At 41.4% G+C, this 21,993-nt stretch overlaps 1 protein-coding gene across 1 annotated transcript; it reads left to right on the top strand.

Moving 5' to 3' along the window:
* The first annotated feature begins 726 nt into the window (after nt 1–726).
* On the top strand, nt 727–18,821 carry pgap1 (post-GPI attachment to proteins inositol deacylase 1). The gene is made up of 26 exons (XM_061053941.1): nt 727–1,006; nt 3,030–3,183; nt 5,351–5,526; nt 6,551–6,722; nt 7,050–7,210; nt 8,296–8,348; nt 8,439–8,505; nt 8,687–8,792; nt 9,504–9,562; nt 9,807–9,890; nt 9,987–10,036; nt 10,181–10,232; nt 10,306–10,383; nt 11,048–11,123; nt 11,201–11,274; nt 11,363–11,414; nt 11,491–11,557; nt 12,366–12,471; nt 13,104–13,142; nt 13,289–13,473; nt 13,654–13,884; nt 14,356–14,491; nt 14,574–14,624; nt 14,897–15,108; nt 16,327–16,431; nt 16,530–18,821. Exons 1-26 carry the CDS (start codon nt 875–877, stop codon nt 16,666–16,668), a joined length of 2,817 nt encoding a protein of 938 aa, XP_060909924.1. The 5' UTR covers nt 727–874; the 3' UTR covers nt 16,669–18,821.
* Nucleotides 18,822–21,993: the final 3,172 nt, after the last annotated feature.

Raw genomic sequence — 21,993 nt, 5'->3', positions numbered from 1 at the left:
CAATATAAAGCTTTATATATCAATCAAACTGTATTGCAGCCTTTGAGACAAATTCAATTGCAGTTCAAATGTGCTTTACAGTGGTGTGGAAAAAGGTTATTGAATGAATTAAATAAAAGGACAATAAGATAAAGATGGATGATAAAAAATAATAAGAGACAATAAATAACAGACCAAGCAATGATATAATAAATTAATACACAGAACATTTAAAATGCTGGTAAAATACAAAAAGTAATGCTAAAAAGAATAAAAAACAATATATGTAAAATTATAAAAAACAAAATTCTAATATGTTGTGTTAATAAAGTAATAATAATCAAGATGTGAAGACATAAATATAAACAATGAAAAACGCAATTCAAACATAATATTTTCCAATATCGATAGTGATAACAGTACTTGTAAATAAAATTCTATAAAGAACTTCATAAAAGGCAGGCTAAATAAATGAGTTTTTAGAATGTGTTTAAAAATCTGAATATCCTCAGCTCCTCTCACATCCGCCGGAAGTCTGTCCCATCGCCTCGGTGCGTAAAAAGTGGAAATTACTGAATAAATTAGAATTTGGTTTCTTTTTAATAATCAAACTTAAATTGAATCCATTTTTTTCCACATCTGAACGTGTCACTCGCTTTACGGAATCCTATTGGTCCGTGTGTTGAAGTTCTCTTCTCCTATTGGCTGAGCAACCTGCCAATCACTGCTGTTTGTATAGTATGTGGTTCCTGTTGTGTGGCTCCGCCGGTGACTATGACAGCAGCCTGTGTGGTGGCTGCCTGACACACGGCGAGGAGTTTACAGGATGCAGACATGAAAACATGGAGATTAAACACCTGTAATATCTGAAACCCCACGGTCACACCTGAGAACCATGAAACTCGCCACTGTGGCCTTTTACGGGTTTGCTCTGGCTCTTCTGGCGGCTGGCCTGCGAGAGTTGCTGACTGGCTTCGAGGAGAACAGATGTAGTATGACCTATATGTTTGAATATCCAGAGTACCGGGTGAGTATCACACCTCCGATATTTACCTGTAACATTCATGCATGAGCTATTTCCTCAAACATGCTAACGTCACCCGGTAGTGATAGGCTCTGTGTTGTATTTCCTCAATGGTTTCTATTAATAGTAACACACACTCTCACCTGTTTGTGCTGCAGGTGTGTTTGGTAAGCTATTGGATTAGGTTAGCTCAAATTAGCCGGGGTTATAATAAACCATAAATCAACGGCTGATCCTTGAATCCTCTCAGCAGTAGGTCATCAGCTTTGCAAGGTGCAAACATGTGTTGCACATCAAAAGCTACTACAAGTCAGGTGAAGATATGCAAACATGCTGTGAAGGGATTGCCAATGTAGGTCGACTTCTAATGTGTTCATCTGTCCAGAAGTGGAGCACAGCTGGAGGGGGGGGGATGCACTGTATGGGCATCGCCTCTGTTGCAACCAGGATTGCACATTTTTGTTGTTGTTGTTGTGTTTGTATGTATGAAGTAGAATACAAAGAGTCCCATATGTCAGAAAGGATAGTTCTTCCATCTGTACGTATGGTTATTGATGGATATTGTGTCTTGAGTCAGAGTTAGCCCATGTGTTGAATGTGGGATATATTCATGATCTGCATATAACATAGTTAGAGTTTAGAAAAGTCAGATGTTAAAACCAACAATTACAATGAAACAATGCAGCAGTGGGTCCCAAAGTAAGACCCCGCGGCCATATAAAAACAACGCATTGTGGCCTTTATTAGATAGGATAGTTGAAGAGAGACGGGAAATGTTGGGAGGAGAGAGAAGGGGGTGACACGCAGCAAAGGTCTGAGGTTGGACTCGAACCCAGGGATGCTGCAACGAGGATTATAGCCTCTGTACGTGGGGATGCATGACATAACCGCTAGGCTCTCCGGCGTCCTGAAAGTATAAATCTTTAAAGAAGATTTTCATCATTTTTATTTTATTTGAAGAGAGTTGTTCATCTTCAGAGAGTTTAAACAAACAAAAAATCTGTTCAAAGCTAGCACCGTCGTACATCTTACACATTTGGAAGTTTTATGTTGCAGCATCACTTTGAATCGCTGTGTATGATGAAGGGGGTCAGAGGGGGGCTTGAAAATGTTTTCATCTGCTGGGAAACCATGGAAAATCCTGGAAAGTCCATTTGGGAACCATTGCGTTAAAGTAAAATATGGGTAGGACGCTACATATTCGCTATAACTCACAGTTTCTGTGTCTGATTGCTGTTCCTAATGTTTCTACACAACACCTGTGATAGCAACAGGTTTCTCCTGAATCCCTCATAAATAAATAAAAAAGCTGGGTTTTTTTTCATCTCTAGATTGGCATCAAGTATCTGGAGCTTAACTGATTAGCTAACACTATTAGCCTGAGCTTCATCTGATTGCATTAAAACGGTGTGAAGGCATGGCAGGCCAGGCCTCCATCTGAAAGGTCAACAAGGTACACAATGCAGAAAGTTATTTAAAAACTATTTTAACCCTGGGTCACATGAAATATTTTCTTTTCATAATTATTGTGATGAACCTCTAGGATAGGGGTCGCCTAACTTTTTAGCCAGCGACCCCCAAATTACCAGTGCTAGAGACAGGGGACCCCGACATTCTAACCCAACTCAACAGAATAACAAGCCCTTACTTACCAGGTGACCTGCACCGGTAGACCACCACCTCCCACCGCATTACACCCCTTAAATCAAACCAGAACTAAGTGGAGGTATGACGAGTAATGATGGAAGCCGAGGAGCCTGCTGCAGTGAATCAGACGTATACAGTGCTGTGGTTGCTTTATAGCATGAAGGTAAATTTGAGACTAAATGGTCAACAGGGTATCCCGTGCACAGCCTGAACACGCTCTGTGCACATGACAAATAAATCAAAAGTCTGTGGCACACTGAAATGAACTTTATTGTAAAATGTTGAGACTGTTGGCGACATACGTTGACAGGTGTGACAAAAATGTTCTGAAACTGCCCGACATCGATGTGTCCGTGATTGTTCATGTTTGTCTTCACAGCGGGTGGCTCTACCTCGCCGCGTGGCCAGACTGTACCCGGCGTACGGGCTCTACCTGTACGGAGAGGGCGTGTACGCTCAGGAGACCCGAGCGCTCAAACTCACCGGTGCACCTGTTCTCTTCCTACCTGGCAATGCAGGCAGTTACAAACAAGGTCAGTAAAGAGATTTTGAAGTATTGGATTTTACATGATTAACTAGCAAGCGGAGAAAAGAGGCGAGGGGGAAAATCTTCATTATATACAGTGCGCGGTGCTGGAAAACGCTGATAAGACCGCTGCTTGCTGAGGGTCCACGCTAACACTCGTTTGGGACGTTTGGTCATCTTTTGCTTTCGGTGTGAGGGTAAGGGTGTGTTTAGTCTCACATGTCCTCTGGTGTAAGTTACTGAGGGTGAGCGGGTTTTTTAGATTTACTTTCTGAATTTTAAATAGTTACCACCTTTTGTGTCTTCTTCCTCTGTGGAGAGCTCAATTATTGTCCCTAAACTCTAAAGAATACAAGCAGGTAGCCGCACTGTACTACTACACCTAACCCTAAGCATCCACATACACTCTAGTTTATTTTAAGTCCATCCTACATATGGTACTTTGACCTGGGACCTTAAATACTCATTACAGCACCGTGAGTGTTAATAAGTTAATCTGCAGCTGAAAATAGGCCCCTAAATAAAGACACTTGACCCCTGATGAGGTAAAGTTTAATCATAAATACAGAGCCCCGCCTTTTTAAGAAATTAAATAAAGCTTTTTGAAAATATGAAGCATGATCCATTTTTAAAAACTATTTATCATCAGTTGGATTAGAGTAAAAAAGAGACTACCTTCTAGCTCTTAGTTTCAGTGTGTTTGTCTTTGACTTAAATGAAATAAAACTCTCATGCATACATTTTTAACTCTATATTTATTTATGCTGGTGTTGGAAAAATGTGTTTTTTGGAGATTCAGACAGTCTTCTGATAATATTTTCTCTAGCTAATAATCCTGTTTTATTCTCACTGATATTATCGTGGCTGTTTGTTCATTTTGTCAGTCGTGTGTAGGCGGAAAACACCCGCACGTGAATCCCTGTGAAGAAACAAACACAGTTGGCTTCAACACGTTGGTGTTTGTTTGCGATGAAGCTCCATGCTCCTCTGGTCCGACATTAAAAACCCCTCAGGCTGATGTATTTCAGCTCACGAGTTACAACAGCTTAGTGTAGTAGCAGAAGTAGTGAGGTGGTGTCAGAGAAGGTCAGGTTGTTGTTGATATATCTGAGGGATTGTTCACACAGGAAAATGCTTCCAGTTGATCCAAATGCATTTTAAGGTCACAAAGACGATATGCAGAAGCTCAAGAGATGACGACTCTTATCAATAATTCAAAATATAAAGTAATCATTTGCATTAGAGGAGCGGTGCATAAATAATTCCTGCTACATGTCAGATGCAGGGGTGTTTCCAGAGGGGTGGCGTAGGCCCCCCTTGAAATGTAATTGGCCACCCCAAATTTCTTAACTATGATTGGTCATTTGCTTTGCCAGTGGTGGGACTTATGTTGAAATCCACCATTTAGGCTGTGTTGCAACAGGCATATCATAGTCAGTTTTCAGTATGCAGATGTCTCACACTTGCATACTGCAAACTTTGGACTTAGATTTATTTTAGTCCTTTCTTTAGCTTAGAAGAAGTATATGTTCACATTATCTTGTGTTACCTTAAAGTCGATGTGCTTAGTGCAGACAGAAGGGGTAAATAAATGCTCTTCATTCAGATGTCTGCATAGAAAAGTCAGACCACCCTGCACAAGTCAGTACCCCGGGTGGACCACCCTGCACAAGTCAGTACCCCGGGTGGACCACCCTGGATCACGGCCCTGGTCAGACGGCAGAGTAACATTAAAGGGGGATCATGTAATGTTCAAATTGTTCAAAGTGTTACGGATCTACTCCTCTGGATTGTTTCAGCCGGCGTCCATGAAACAGGCTGTCACGGCTGGGACACAAGCGCTGTGGGAAAATGTGCAACATTATGCTGTTCTTTGAAAATGTGCTCTATTGGCTTTATAGATTACAATATGTTACTAGTTTTACTGGATGTGCATTTATTCACACTACTAAAGCCTGTTTGCACCTGCAGGCTGAAGCAATTTTTTAAAAACCTATTTATGCTCCAAAATGTGTCCAACAGGGCCCCGAGTCTAAAGATGCTAAAATGAATCTTTTAAAGCTGAACACATGGTGAACGAGTCAGCTTGTCATCCTAACTTCTGTCTGTGATCAAACACTGAGCGTCCTCACACTGCTTAAGTCCAGCAAATGTCTCTTCTTCTCTTCCTGAAGCTCGCTCTCTGGGCTCTGTGGCCTTGAGGAAGGCGGAAAACATGGAGGGAGGTCTCCACTTCAACGTGTTCACCGTGGACTTCAACGAGGAGCTGGTGGCGCTTTACGGCGGCAGTCTGCTCAGGCAGACACACTTCCTGCATGAGAGCATTAAGGCCATCCTGAGGCTGTACAAGGTCAGGCTCCAAATATCATCTGCTCCTCAGACAGGGTTACTTCCACTTCTGTAGATGAGGGATATAACTGTAGGTGTGATATTTCAGCGCAGGGGTTACTTACCAAACATGTATCACATTTCAGCTCCTTACTTTGAAACTCGAGCCTTTTTAAATGTTTTTCTTTCTCTATAAAGACGTTAAAATAGTACAGTAAAATAAGGTCAAACTCCTGAAAAGCTAACTTTAAGTAGTAAAAATAAAAATGCACAATTTACAGTTGATAATCCTCTCCCCGGCTCAGTCCAGACCCAGCTTTGAGGGTGGGTTATATCAGGATAAATGCTGGTTAGCAGCTCTCATCAGGGTTAAAAGGGATCCGGCAACCAGGTGTTGGATGTGAAGTCAACATGATACAACGAACCACGCTCCAATGAGGTTATGTTTTTTGTGCTGACTCAGAAAACTGCAAAGAGACGATCAAATAGGGTTATAAATAGAATATATATAAACCAAGTAAATCCAATTTAAGGCATCGCTGCAGTAGCTCAGTCTGGACAGAAGTCAGAGTCACACGACACATCACAGACGTCACAAAACCTGATTAATCAAAAAACCACCAACTAGACTCTTTACATTTTTAGACCCAGTGTTGCAGTCGCTTCAAACTTTTCTCTGGTTTCTTTTATTTGTTGGATTTATCTTCGAAGTAACGAGCGATTAATGATAAGTTATCTGCTCTGTGCACATACCAGAGTTACAGGGCTCTGGAGTCACCGGTTTGTCCTGCTTTCAGGCCTGTTCTGTTTCTCATTGTTTTTATTGTTTGGTTTCTATCTTACAGGTTTGGCACCTTGCCTGTTTTCATTTTATTTCCTGTTTCTTCACTCTTTACAATACCCCCCCCCCCCCTTTCTGAAAGCTGCTACATGAAGTGTTATGCAGATTTAAATATGTCTACTCTTATTTACCCTACACATCTTTCTGGTCAACATATCAGCTTGTTTTTTTCTAATGGTGTCCTTCTCCTCCGTCTGCTTGGCAGCACCTGAAGACCCCCCCACAGAGTGTGGTGCTGGTCGGTCACTCTATGGGAGGGGTGGTGGCTCGAGCGCTCTTCACTTTGCCCCGCTTTAACAGCAACCTGGTCAGCCTCATCATCACACAGGCCTCCCCTCACCTGGCTCCAGTTCTGGCTCTGGACCCCTACCTGCTGGGTAAGGAGGACTCTCGTACCCGGTACCCTTAAACGTTGTGCTCCAAGATGCGTCAACAAGTCCTCTTTCTAAGTTAACAAAACAACTGATAATTTGACTGATAATTTAAATACCATTGACCAGATGCAAAGTCACTGACTCTTAAACTGACAGAACATTTTTTATTTTCTTATTTATAAATGAGGGCTGTTTTATTCCTACAAGTGACTCTGACTTGTTTGTGTCAGAATGACTGTTTCATGATCATTGGAGTAATACAGAATATGAGGTCAGATGATTAATAACTCCTTGTTGCATTGTGTTTAACTTTTCTTCTTCCCTGTATAGATTTCTACTCTACAGTGAGGCACAAGTGGGTGACCCAGGCAAAAAAGCTCAGGAACGTCACAGTGTTGTCTGTAGGAGGTGGTTACCGTGACTACCAGGTTCGCTCCGGCCTGATATCCCTACCGTGTCCCCAGGGAGACCCCAATAAGTTTTCCCTGGTGGTAAGTATTCTTTGTGAATTGGTCGACCCACCTGGTCATTGTGGCTCCTCCCACAGCAGGAACTTTTTAGCAGGAACTTCACCAGACCAGATCCTTATTGGGTTTCAGGTTGATGGTTCTACACGCCATGATGCAGTCAAGTTTCGTTTGAGCATGGCAGACCACATTGGAAGTTCCAGGAGCTGTTTCGTATGCACTCCTGACATTTTCAAGATAAATTTAGGACATCAAGGCCCTGATATTTTTAGGAATTTGCCTCTCACACATGCACCTCACATCGAGTGATTATCTGTGTCTGACGCGCTCTCACAACTAGAAATACTACTTCTGTGTTAATGTCACTACAACATGTTTGGGGACATTTCTGCAGGATAAACTAACTTCTAACTGGAGAAAACATGAAAGACAACTGAGGTAAAAGTAGAGAAATTCTGATCATTGTGAACAAAGTTACCCTCGCCACTCACTCGCTGTGAATGTTCTTGACTATTCACACATTTACACATCCTCAATTTCACTCAGTTGTTTTCTCTTTAGAGGACTGGCAGAAGAAGATCACATAAAGTTAGGATAAACAGAAGCCATTTTTAGACCTATTTTTTGGCCGTAACTAAGCTCAGCCATCATCACGTCTTTGTACATCATATTGATTCCGCCACAGCGTCATATTCTTGTCCCAGTTTGTGAATTGACCTGCGTTACAGCGTTGCGGAAGCAAGGCACAGCTGGAGCTCAACATAGACACATAGTCAGACACACACACACACACGCACACAAAGCGCTTCACTGAAACCATCTCGCCTCTTTAATGCCTCTGTTACTGTATCCAAAGACAGAATGTGAGGGATCTCTTCGTCCTCCAATTACGCCTCATTTTGCAACATTCAAATTTGAAGGCGCAACATCACAGGGGCGTAATTATCGTGGCTTGAAACAGGGCTAGAGTCAGCTGTACTGTTCACACATGCCTGAACAGTGTTTGGAGATTTTAGAAGGTGTTGTGCATGTGTGAAATGATCTTAGATAGTTGATGATGCAGAACGGCTCATCACAATTTGCTTCAATGTTTTCCTGTTTGTGTGAAGGCGACTGCAGTCCCCAGGACATGGGTGTCCACTGACCACCTGTCCATCGTTTGGTGAGAGAAGACGCTTCATGTTTTGGCAGTTTTTGGCAAAAATATTTATAAATCATATACAAAACTCAGTGTTTATGTCTTTGTTTTCAGGTGCAAAGAGCTTGTTCTTGCTACAGTCAGGGCGTTCTTCGACCTCATCGATCCCGAAACCCGACAGGTCAGAAGAACAAAAGTTTATACACGTTTTTATAGCATTCATACAAAATTACAAAAAATACAAAATTCAATACAAAGAGATATTGTCAGAAGAAGGGTCATATTCCACTGGAGACTGGTGGGAATTTGTAAGCTTTCAATTCCAGCTCGCGCCTTCGATCTAACCAGTGTGTTTTTAATAGTTCACACACAACCCGGAGAAGAAGATGGCCGTACTTAACCATCACTTCATCAGACACCCTGTGAGGCTGGTGGGAGAAACCCAGGACAACTCCATCTCCATCTTAGGTGAGAGGGAAATTATTCAGCATGGGGTTGCACTTGCAGCTGAAGTAAACTGAATAATTGTACCAACAGACTTGACTCGTCTCCTGTTTAGCATTTATTTAGGATGGTTGTTTATTCAATTCAATTTTATTTGTATGGCACATTTCATACAAACGTAAACTCAATGTGCTGTACAGAAGACCAAAATAAACAAACACAATACAAACTTATTTAAAATAATAAACAGAAACCAAACCAAAAACTTGAAAAAACAAAATAAAATAATAATAATAAATGAACAAGTGGATTTGTATTGTTTTAAATATTTATCACAGCAGATCATAGTTTGTGTTTGGCGTCTAGGCTCCGACCTCATCACTCCTCAGTTTTTTTTTTTTACATGCAGAAATGTGAGGAGTGATTGGATGATATCTCAAATCCCCCAGTCGGAGCCTACAGGTGGAGGCTTGAGGGGGGCTGAGCGAGAGTGCAGTTCTGGTGCAGGTCAGAGCTGGTAATGAAAGAGCAGACGGAGAGACCGGAAGTCTTGCACCTTGAATAGACGAGTTGTTGTCGGATGATTTTTGAGATTTAGGAATATCAAGAGTGAAATCAGTGCAGCTGGAGTTGATTGCCTGAACTAACTCGCAGGCGTCGCCTCATTAAGTCAACGACTAAAGAATGACTCATAGCTTTGCTCTGTCTTTTCCCGTTTCTTGTGAATTTTTTCAGATTTTCCTGAAGCATGGAGTGAAGTAAACACGCTGCGTCTGGCTTACAGCACACCAAAGGTGACACACTTTATATAATAACTGAACACCTTTCATTCAGTCAAAGAAGAACAACACTTATTAGTTGTTGTGGAGATTTTGCTTTAGCTCTTATACTGAAGCAAACTTAACATGATCTATAACTCATCTCATGCAAACATTAATGCAGATCAGGTCGTGTCCAGACTATTTGTTTGACTGATTATTTGAGGGGGGGAAAAACCCCTGATAAAGTGTTGTCTCTGGTGTTTCTCTCCGTCTGCAGGAGGGACAGGTCAAATACTTCCTGTTTGCACTGTCGAGCCGAAGGAAAGCCTACAGCCACTTCTACTGTCGGAGCAGCAACCTGGTGAGCTTTGTGCAGAGTTTTCATGTTATCATCCTTTGTGTCAAACTGGAATCAAAGCAGAAAAAGTGATTTGGATTTATATTTGTTGTCCAACAGGAGATGACGAGCTGGGTTTATGGCTGTGCGAACAAGAACGGTTCCTCATGGTAGAAATATATTTGTGTCTCTTTCTGGTCCACTGTTAACCTCATTTCTTGATTTAGATTACATTAGCAGTATTTGTTTTCCTGCAATTAGTTATCTCAGTTAGACATAATTACATTGTATCTACGCTCTGTGAATCATTCCAGTGTGCGTGCAGTTGATCTGTCCATGGCCACTGAGCTTCTCCCACCATACAAGGTAATGCCCCTATCAAGAAACACAGTTCAGTCAATGTTGGTTTTTTGCTGACATCCGTCCGTTTCCCCCTCAGGTCCTGATTCTGAGTCTCAGTGACTTGTCCTCCGTCACTCACCTGGTTGTTTCAGCATCAAACCTCAATGGCAGACAGGTACAGTGTGAGAAGTCCCGACTCTCTGATGTCATCTCTAACATCTGTCATGTTTATTATATAATACTTGAAGGCATTAACAGACATACACTCTATACATACTGTATATAAATATATATGTATATAAAAGGCTTAATGTAAGAAAATTGACGATTCACTAATAAAGACTACAGACATCAAATAGGTCCAAATAAGATCCAAATGAGTGACAAAGACAGCAAAGGTTATGGTCTATGTCCTATAGAAGTGCTTTCTTTACCACTGACATGTCCATAAAGGATCCTTTTAAACCAGTGAACAACTCTTGCTTTGCTGTCTTCAAAGCTGAGAGACTCAATCCCCCAAAATGTAGACCAGAGTTTCTTGTGTTGTTTCTAGTGTTGAAGTTAACATTAAGGTGGTCCTCCAGGCGGGCGGCCCAGGCTTGAATCCAACCTGGCTCCTTTCTTGCATGTCATTCCCTACTCTCTCTCCCTGATTTCTGACTATCCACTATCCCATCTCTCCATTAAAGTTACAAAAAGCCCAAAAATAAATATTTAAAAAATAAAAAGTTAACTTAAAACCAACGGATCTAACAGCCTCGAGGTCCAAGGAAAATGTAAGAAGTATCACTCGTGCTAACATGTGCAGTGGACATCACAAAGTTTTGTCTTTTCCACAGTACACGGTAGAGTGCGAGTGGCAAAGAGAGGAATCTCAGACTCTGTCGGTCACAGTGCCACATGTTCTGTCCTTCGGTGAGTAGTAGAGCTGTGGTGATTCTCTGAAACATGGAGGAGAAGAAACACACTTTAAGACTCTGTTGTTCTGCCAGGTTTGACTGCGAGTGATGTTACGGTCAACTCCTCTGGACTCCTTCACGGCATCAAGCTGCATCACTTTCACCAGGTAGCATTCATTAGCTCATAAGCTGCTCAGTGCACACTCTGTTCCTGCTCTGTCATTAAATTTAGAACACTTTTGTTTCTTTTTTTAGGCCTATCAAGCTTTTAGAATCAATGTGGCAAGCCAGTGCAAAGTACACAAAGGTGAGTTAATGTTCAGACACTTAACTAGAAGCACTTGATAACATATAATGATGATTGTTTGTGTGTTTGTCTGCAGAGAGACTACCCAATGTGTACAGAATACATGTACCCTGGTTCAGAGAGGACTCTTTAACAACAGCCAGGTTAGTCCTGTCACTCTCAGTTTGTGAGCTGGTACTTCACATTCAGACGTAAGCCGTTTTCACACATGCACTCCAGATCTCCTCCTGATCTGGTTGTTCACATACGCACCTCACGGCGTCAGATGGGAGGGGGGGGATAAAGGTTTGTGATAAAAACATGTCCTGACAGCCAGACTTGACTAAGGAGAGAGGCTACAGACACCCACTAAAACAATTGTCATATGTAGCAAAAGTTCAAGAGAAGTCAGACAGGAAACACAGTGAAGATTAATCATTTGTTCCGCGAGATCAGCCTTAAAAAGTGTTCTCGAAGCAGTTCTAAAACGCAAAGAAAACAACAGCATGAACGGGTGTCAATGCAGTAAAATTCTAAAAAGATATGTTAAAAAAAAAAAGGGCTGGCTGGTTTAAAGCAAAGGTTTTCCTAGGGGGGAACAGTGGAAGACGGCGCAACAGAGTCAATTATACGATGCTTTAAAGAGAGTATTTACCTTTTTATCAATGCTATGTGTAGTTAAACAGAATCACAATATCAACAGAAGAGCAGAGAAGAACATACTGGAGAACAGAAAACATAAAGCAGCTGTTTGGTTATGAGCTTGGAGACTATTGCAGTTGCGTACAGACTATGGTCGTGCAACGATCCCACTCGCTCGAGGTGAATTCTCCTGATTATAACCTGCTGCGTTCTCACATCAGCTCACTCAGACTCTATGCAGAAAAGCAACATATCAGGACATTTTATGTGAAAATGTGAAAGCTCTATGATTGACTGTTTCTGTCATGACATGATGTGATCTGTCTCCAGTGTGCCGTCAGTGACTGAGATCTCAGGGATGCTCCACACAAGTCGTCCAGACAACACCTCAGGTGTCCTCCTTCAGCTCCACACTTCCCCCAACTGCCAATATAAGGTACTTCTCCTCAACAGCTTGAAGGAACTACAGCCTGTCAGTGCACATCTTGCTTTAATCCAAATAGAGTTCAGCCTACTCAAGGATCATATCTGTGATTGGCTAATGATCTTTGCCTCAAAGTTTGCCCTTGCGGCTTTCTGCTGTGAACTTTTTCACCAAGGAGGACAGGATCTCTGCGTCCTGTCTCAAAATCAATGTTGATGTTGATGTTGTTGCTTTTACCAAAAACTATCAACTTAACCTAAATGTAACCAAAGCTGTGGTGGTTTCAAACTGTTCACCACAAACTTAGCAAGATCTAAAAACCAACATTACATGGTTTGGTTTAATTAAATTCAAAATCTTATCCCTGGCACGTGGGGTGACAATTGATATAGACACAAAATATTGTTCCCCTGTGTCTTCCAATTTGCAGTCCTACTAGCCAAATTCAGCCCAGCATGGTGGGAACAAGCAGAACTCTATGTGGGAAAGAAATAACACAGAAATACTCTCTCCAGCTTCTTGCAGAGCATGGTGAAAGCTCATTGTGACGTAATGTGATTTTTTTTTTTTGTATATCGATAAAAAGGGCAGTGACAACATGACATGAAATGAATAATGTATTCTCCTTCCTATTTTCACCCCAGGTGTCGGTAAGGACTTCATTACCCAGAGTTCTTGGACAGGTACAGCTTTCTTGTCTTGTTTCACATATGCTGTAAAGCGTGTAGTGACATCAGGAGATAATCGATAATGTTTTGTTTTTCATTACCAGTTTTATTTAAATGTCAATAGTCCTAAATACCTGTTGTTGTTCTTCCTCACTTGACAGATTCTGAGGTTTTGTGGACCCATGGTGCCGGTGTACACAGCTGTAACGCTCCTCCTGGCCTGTGGGGGGCAGCTTACCTCCATCCTCAAATCAGGGCGAGCTGCAGAGATGAGCCAGGTGGTGGGAAATGGCCTGCAGCCTCACAAAGTCAATCTGCCTGTTTATATTCTGCACATCTTGCTCAGGTAGTCTTTGCATGTGTTGAATGCAACTTTTAAACCTCACTTTGTGGCCTTTTTTTTTAGAGCTTTTTATCAGATCTTACAGCTGTTGTTTTGTGATGTATTGTGAAAATACCTGAATATTTTTAAAACACTATTTAATTTGTACTCTTTGCTAATTCTCCTCTACCTCTCTCCCCTCAGCTGCAGCTGTTTTCAAGAAAGCTGGGCAATGCTTTTCCTCCCCCTCATGGATTCCCTCCCACCCACCACCCCTGATGTAACATTTCATGAGGGCATGATACCAGTTGATGAATGGCCGCACCTCCTGTCCCCTCTGCTGTACATCTTTGGGGCAGCTGTTGCATACTGGGGCAGCACACTCCTCCGCCTCATAATGCGACTCGTCTCACTCGTTTTAGCTCCGCTACACAGGTATGATTGGACACTGAAACTTGTTTGTATTGGATCAGCAACTGGACGGTCTGGGGAATTTGAATATGAAAAAAGCCATTAAAACCTCGGCGATACGATGAATTATCCTGAGCTCTAAATGGAGCGTTGGTACTAACGTTTTTGTATTGGTACTAACGTTTTTGTATTGGTACTAACGTTTTTGTATTGCTCTATAGCTCGCTTCATAGCTCGATCCGGCTGCAATATAATCCAGACCACAAATGTAACTGATCATGCTGCATCCACTAAAAGTCAGACATCATTGAGGAAAGTGTCCCTACAAAGATAAACTTCATTTAATTAATATAAATGAGAACCCTAGAAGCCACCAGACTCCGATATAACTGATTTCTCCTCTTTAAATTTGTCTAATAACATTTTTAAACTGGAATTAATATAAACCTCTTTTCCCTGACTTTTGACCGTTTCCTTCTTCTATTTTTCATGCAGACCATCTGTCTCCAGAGACTGTGGCACGCTGCGATGGCGGACCCAGCTCTTCATCACTCTGTGTCTGGCTATTTTGAGTTGGACGTCCTGTGGAGCGTTGTCAATCTGTTTCGCCTTTCTGTTCCACCTCTACAGGGTGAGTCTTTGGACACTGGTAGTGATGGTAACTCAGCCAGCTCAATGACGATACTGAGTGTATCTCTTAAATGTGTGTTCAGGTTCTGAGGCTGCAGATGACAGAGAGATCGTTGAGCCACATGTTGAATCTGGTAAGATTTTCAGGTTGACTTGTTCTTTGACATGTTTATATTTTTGTGTGAAACAAATACAAACACATAAAGAATACATGAGCTTGTTTGGTAATGGTAGAAACCTGGAAATGGCTTCATTCTTTTGGACTGTATTTATGAATGATGGACAAGCAGTGAACCAGTTTTAATAAACTTTTCTAAACTTCATAGGCCGATGTTAGTGCCCATATATGTCTTATGCAGTAGTATTATTACAGTGAGAATAATATAGGATTCAACCGTCTTTCCAGGCGCCTCAGAAGCACAAAGAGGCTGAGAATGGCACAGTCCATGCTGAATCCTCAAGCAAGCCTAAAGAATGTAACGGCGCCCCCCTGCTGTCAGAGAGTGCTCTGCAGGAGGTGAGGGATGACTTACAGCTCCACCTCTGCCTGTCGGCGCTCTGCACACTGCCTGTCATGCTCATAGCACCCTCACTCATCCACTGGATCCGCAACCTGAGGTATCGTATTCAAATCAAAAAGAAACTAGCTGAACAGACAAAGTATCTTTGAACAGGCCACTTTAGGCTTCTTGAAATGCTCATGAGTGATTTTGATCTGTTGGGAAAAGTTTGAAAAATGTCCACATAAATCTCTCATGAATCAAGTTCATTGGAATTGTCCAGTCAGATTGCCTAAGTCTTCTCCATTCCTTCAGTTTAAACTGAGTCTTCAGTCCGAACAGGTGAGAGAGCAAGCTGTGCTTCCCCATGGTGCACTGTTGAGGATGAAGAGGAGCAAATGAAGTGCTTACTAATGTCTCATTTGTTGCAGTGATAGCACGACTAGGAAACCCATTCCTTTGTTATCTTTAGCTGTTTGCACACATGCACTCTTGAGAATGTCTAGAGGATTTCAGGAGGACTGCTCCTGACGCGGAAGTGGTGGACGAAGCAACAGGGTCCACTATGCCACGTTATAATGAGGATATTTGCCTTCAAATTAATACTATGTGTGTTTTCGACAGTCACAATATCAACAAAAGAATGTTAAAGAACATACTGGAGAACAGAAAACATAATGCAGCTGTTTATTTACTTGCATGGAGATGGCAGTGGTAGCATACAGAGTCTTTGGGCGTGCACAGATTGCAGTTAGAGAATGTCACCATCCCCACCCAGTCGCTCGAGGTGAATTCTCTGAATTCTGATTATATCCTGCTGCATGCTAGGAGTCTGGCAGGAGAAACTCTTTGATCTGTTGTTACTTTGATTGTTTTTAAAGATTACTTCAAATCTTCTGTCAAAGAAAAAGTATACAAAACTCCTTACTTATGCACATGCTTCATGCCTTTTATGCACAAAGCTGTTGAATCTATACCAGCTGTATCTATGCAAAGACTGTTTAAAACACGGACCTGGCCTCAGTGACTTCGGCTCACCAAATTGGTTTCTTTAGAGGCGTTATGAAGCCCATTAATGGTGGTCGCCATTCTCTGAACCCTTACTCCAGCTAACTTCTGGCTAATTGAGGAGCAGGTCTGAATGAATATATTTACTTGTTGTCAGTCAAGACAGCCACACCCCTTATCATTCCTTATTATGCATCACTCTCAACCCCAATTTCCACACAGTCCGTGCGCGCCTGGGTCCGAGTCTTTGTTTTTTTTGGGGGGGAGCCAGCTATTTCACAAACAAATCCTTGCGTCTTCGATAAGCCTACGTTGTGATCCTCCGCAGGTACTCTCACCAGTTGGACCCAGACCCTTGCTGGCCACACCTTGTGCCTCTAATTCTCGTGTACATGCTGCTTATTAACTGCAACACTTTAAAACTCAGCAAAAGGTAAGAAGACACCCTCACCAAAACACACTCTCGTTAGGTTCATATTCTGGTTTGGCAGCAGAATTCCCCTCAACGACCTTCCTCTTCTTTTTTTCCAGTAAATTCCTGCCTCTGACATCCTGCCTCCCTCTCCCCTTGGCCATCGCCATGGTGACTTTCTCTCCGCTCCACCTCTACAGAGTCACCTACTTCCTGTTGGCGGCCCTCGTCCCTCTGGCCTTGTGTAGTCTGCTCTGACGGTACCTGACTGGTTTCAGTCCACATCTCCACCATTACAAGCCTTTCTCTAACTCACAGCTTTACTCACTGAAGCTGGTGGGGGGACGACTCACTCCGTCTAGCTGCCGTGGAGCAGAGCCATAGACATACATAGCTTGGGGAACTGCCTGCTCAATGTTGGCGCTAAAAGCTCCATGGTGATTACACTATGTTTTAATAAGAGAGGATGTAATGGCCCTGGAACATTTGGTGCGAATATGGCTGTGAAGGATCGACCTGAAACCAAGTTTGCCTTACTTTGTATATCTATAGCTCTGCCTTCAAGGAGCAACAACTCCATAACCAGTGAAGCTACTGATACTAGAGGTACACAACAGGGTGTTACTGTTATGATGTGTTCTTTTTGATTCGTGCTTACAGTGGCTTGTGGTCACTGCGCTGTATACTCCTACACTGCCTACTGCTTAGCTAAGACTTAAAGCTGTGTGTTATTTCTGCTTATATACTGCCGCAGCGTGGACACAAAAACAGTGGCCGTTTCATGAATTCATTCCTCAAGGAAAATCCAAAGTAATCACGTTTGCACTCCTCCTTATACACTCTTTGAAATAGATCAACGACAATGGCAGCAAAATGAAACAGGCTTCAGTGCATTTGTAACGTTCCTGCTTTGTCTTGAATAGTCCAGAAGAAGAAAGTCATGATCTAATCAACATTTTAAACACATTGCGATTCATTATGAGGTTACACATAGGATCATATTTTCAGTCTTGTTTCTAGTGTGGTATGTTGACATAAAATGAATAATCACTACTTCACTCCCTCAGGCATTAGTGTCTGTTAAAGACCGAAATAATTTAAACGTTAAACTTCAAACTAAACACAGATATCATTTAAAGCTCCTGTGATGAACTTTCACTTTGTGTCGATTTTGGCGCCCCCCTGTGGACAAAGTAGTAATTCTCTGCTGGTCGTGTTCTGTACATGCACAAGAAGTATTTCTTGAGACAAAAACCTCAACCAGCTTTCTCATAACAGGCAAACCTTTCAATCCATGTAAATGTTGGTGAGTAAAAATGTTGAAAAGGCTGTTTGTGCTCGGTGATGTTAAACACGACATCTGACATAAAAAAGTTGCTGATAGTCTTGTTTGCTTTTGAACTCACATTATGTCATCATGATTAACTTTAGTCTTCTTCAAAACCAGCTTAAAAAAGTCCTCACAGGAGTTTTAAAGGGGAAAACATCCAATGACATATATATCAGCTGTTAGATGGATTTTACTGTGTGACATAAATAATAGAGCTTTTCAGTTACCAGAGACAGTTACTCAGAAGCCTGATTTATATGAAAAATGTCTAAATCAAAGAATATTTAACATTATCAAACAATTTTAACCATTTGTTGTCTTGAACATGGTTTTAAAAGTTGTGATGCTACATGTGCTACAAACAGCTGAGAGAGAGTACGAGGTAGACGCTCACAACTGATGACACACTACAATAAGAATATGTCTGATAGGACAGTATGAACGGATGATATGAATAAATTCTCTCGGCAGCAGCAGACTTAAAATAATCACCTAACAGTCGTGTGGTTAGAAATAATCGTGCCATAATTTTCCTACTTGAAATAAATGAGCCAAGAACAAGAAGCGGCTCGGACGCCATTTGCTTTGTTAATGATTAAAAGCCTTGTTTCTTTATTTTAATACTGTTACATCAAACAGCCCAGTTTCACCTATTCTTTTCTTGAATTCAGAATAATTTGAATTCTTTGTTGTTCTCAACATTGTGCTGCTCTTTTTACAGAAATAACTAAATGCAGTGATTCAATATCCTGCACAGATATTTCAAATTAAAAGCTCACAGGGAATCAAAGATTCAGCGTGATCCCAGAATTTCAGCGAGAATCAGCACCGCAGGTTTTTTTGATGGATTTAAGACAAAGCTTATTGTTTAGTGAACTAAACAGGAGGAGGACCTCGGTAGGACACATGGACATTACATCATGTTTGAAATAATATTATCTGTTCCTACAAAGGTAAATGTGTTGTGCAGACAGGAGATTTAATAGATACATTCACTACTTAACGCCTTATGCTGCAGCTGGAAAGAATAAAGATCTGACATGTTGGATTGAGACGTTTGCTCGCCTATTTGAGGATTTGATCAAGAGCGTTTTTGTGTCATTCTTTCTGACCAAATTCAGTTTCTGGCCTGGATCAAACTCATCAACACGTTTCCTTTGCCAGTGAATCCAAACTACGATACATGGTGGGGATGATTACTTCATGGGCTCTAGTGTTTTGATCAGCGCAGCAACCTCTATGTTAATAATCTAGTCCACTCCAGTCTGGTTGAGTGTGCCAAGTTTTTGAACGATGTGCTTGTACTGACTGGTTACTTTAGATTACACTAAAATGTAATGAGGTGATAGTGAGATAAATATGGTGAAGAAAAATAAACATTTGGGGAGCAGACAAATCATGAATATTCATGATGTTTTTTTTTAAGTACTAGAATCCCTTGTGGTTGGTGATGTGAAGGTTCAGAGCTGCACAGTCTGTATGTTGTTCTGGTAAAGCCGTCAGCTTGTGAAGTTGAAGCTGATTATTTAAGCCTTGGATTTATGTTCAGTGAAGGATTATGAGACGTCTGTTCAGTATTACGGCTGATATACATTTACGGTTTGATTCATGGAGATTTCAACAGCTTCTAGTTTTAATGGTTTTGCGATTCACATTTTCCTTTGCTTTGCACGGCTCAGTGTCGGGGTCAATACGAGGACTGACAGTGAAGTACAGCGGTCACAACAGCAGGGGTACAGGTGTGTAAACAGGGTGTATTTTATCATTCACAATTTTTACTTTTTGTTTTGAATATCTTTTAATCTCAGTATGACCAACTAATTTCTATTAAAGGAGATCTATTATCCTCACTTTCACCATTAATCACGTCAGTCTGGGACACCTAATGAGAAGCGTTGTTGTGTAGCTCACACTCAAAAACCTCCTTATTTATCTGATTCTGCCCCCAGTTAAACCCCTTATTTCAGCCTCTGCTTGAAATGCTTCATTTCAGCTACTGTCTCTTTAAGACTCCCCCCCCCCCATCCTCACGTGCCCACTTTCCTCTGATTGGCCAGCTCCGTTTGCAGCCGAAGGAGAATTTGGGTGCGCTTCTGTGTGGGCGTGTCCTTGAAAGAGCTGCAGGGGTGGGCGTGTCCTAACACTTTGGTCTCTGCTTTTCCTCTAATACCTCTGCAGAACCGAACATCAGATTCTGGTCGTGTCTCGTCAACTCGGCCAGAATCAGAGCAGAAGGAAATCACTTGTCTTTTATTTTGAAAGTGTCTTACCTTTTACCTCCTGCTGTTGCTCACACATGCTCATGTTAGTGACGCCGCTGCTGTGCCTTCCTTCTCTCTCAAACGCAGCGTTTCTGTTAACCGCTCAGTCCTCAGCAGCAGTGTCTTCGCTCTACGCTGTGAATGTAAGTGTACTTCACTGGTTCTGCGTGTTTACTCTCAAAACATCCACACCACTGCAGTGGGGACTTTTCAAACGAGTGTGACTTTCTAATAACGCAACACTAGAGAGACTTTCATCCGGGGACCAAGCCTCTAAAGGAGGCGTACAATCATTCATCGCCGCACTCTGCAAAGCTGTTCCTCCTAACGTGAATGTACCTGCGCTGAATGTCTCTATGTTTGACTTTATACTATTAGTGCTGTCAGTGATCTGTGCACTCGTCCGTTTGGTGCAGTTTTAGTGCTTTGAGATGCACATGGTATGCCTTGTGGTGAATTGGTGGCACACACTCCTTTTTGTAGTACAAAAAACTGAAGATAAGAGTTTTTGTTTGTTTTATATTTAAATATTAATGTGATTTATATCGGTGTTCACTGTGATCCTGTCGTAGTACAAGATAAACACATGAGGGTTTTCTCTTTCCAAACACTTTTGATGAAACATGATGTGCTGTTTAAAATGAGGTTTATGTTTGAGTGGTTTTTTTTTTCTCCTGTAAAAAAAAAATAAAGAAGTATCTTGTATTTGTCAGAAACACAGAAAGTCAGCTTAAACCACACGCAGGACTCGGGTAGAAAACCTTGAAGTTGGACTGAAACAATAAACGGGATTGAACTCAACTTAATCTTTAATACTGCCATTTAAAAAAAACGGTGTAGACTGTGATCTCGTTTCTCCTTTTTGTAGTCGAGCTTTTAGAACTGTTTCATCAAATCACCTGTTTTTCATCTCCTGACGTGAAAAGATCTCAAACAATTGAAAGAAGAAAGTGAATCCATCGTAACTCCACTTGAATAACATTTTCAGTAAAGCTCTATGTGTTGACATGCTCTGGTTCTACACAAAGATCAACATTAACAAACAATGAGTCGCTGTAATTTCACTGAAGTCTTAAAGTTGGGCGATATGATTCTGATCAAATACACTTTGTTTTTGGGAACAGAGCGGATATCTCCTCACTGATTGCTACAGACAGAAGAAGAGTCCATAACTCCTCACAACAAGCTGTCTTTGAATCATGTTACCTTTCCTTGTTTTCACACTTTGCAAGTAAACGGTGCAGCCGCCCAAAACCTCGGCTGCATTTCTCGTAGTTCAACCTTCAGAAGAAGAGTCGTTCAGTGAATCACACTTGTATTTCTTCACTGAACATTCACTGCTTCTGATCAGCACGTCTTTATGTCCAAAGCACACGTGTCTTAAATGTAGGTACACTAGTACGATACCACAGTGAATATGACAAACACACTGAGACTTATATTCAGTACAAAACATTAAAGATCACTGTCGAAAGGTTTTCACAAGCTTAGAATTTTTAGTGTTAATACTTTTTAAAGATGGCTGTTGAACTTTAAACCTCATTATTGATTTGTGTTCATATTTAGTCATAAAAAGTTGATTAAAACATATTTCTTTCCAGTGTTTATCTGGTCATATGGAAGTTATAATTATACTAAATGTCACAGCTGTCTCTAAGTGCTTTAAAGTCCGGTTAACCTATCAGTTTCATTTATTCTGCTTCTGCCTTCACTGACTTTTTAAACCTGCTGGTCCTTGTTGTGCAGTACTAGTTAGTCCTTGCTAAATACTGCCCCCTGCAGTTAGCTGAAGGAAGTGAACATGTGTCATCATGTCTGAGGGAAAATATGTTTTTTTTTAATTTTGTGGTGAGGCTAAAGTGTGGAAGAGTATGTTCTCCTCAGGTTCAGGCATAATCGTGTCAAAACTGATTGTGTAGGTGTTTTTATATTTTTCACATTTTTAAATGATGTTATTGTAAATGGGCAAACTGCAATTTTTGGCACCATTGT

Source organism: Labrus mixtus, chromosome 13 (assembly GCF_963584025.1).
Source record: "Labrus mixtus chromosome 13, fLabMix1.1, whole genome shotgun sequence".
Classification (NCBI taxonomy): domain Eukaryota; kingdom Metazoa; phylum Chordata; class Actinopteri; order Labriformes; family Labridae; genus Labrus; species Labrus mixtus.
The sequence above is the reverse complement of the archived record's forward strand: the minus strand, read 5'-3'. Positions and strand labels throughout refer to the sequence as shown.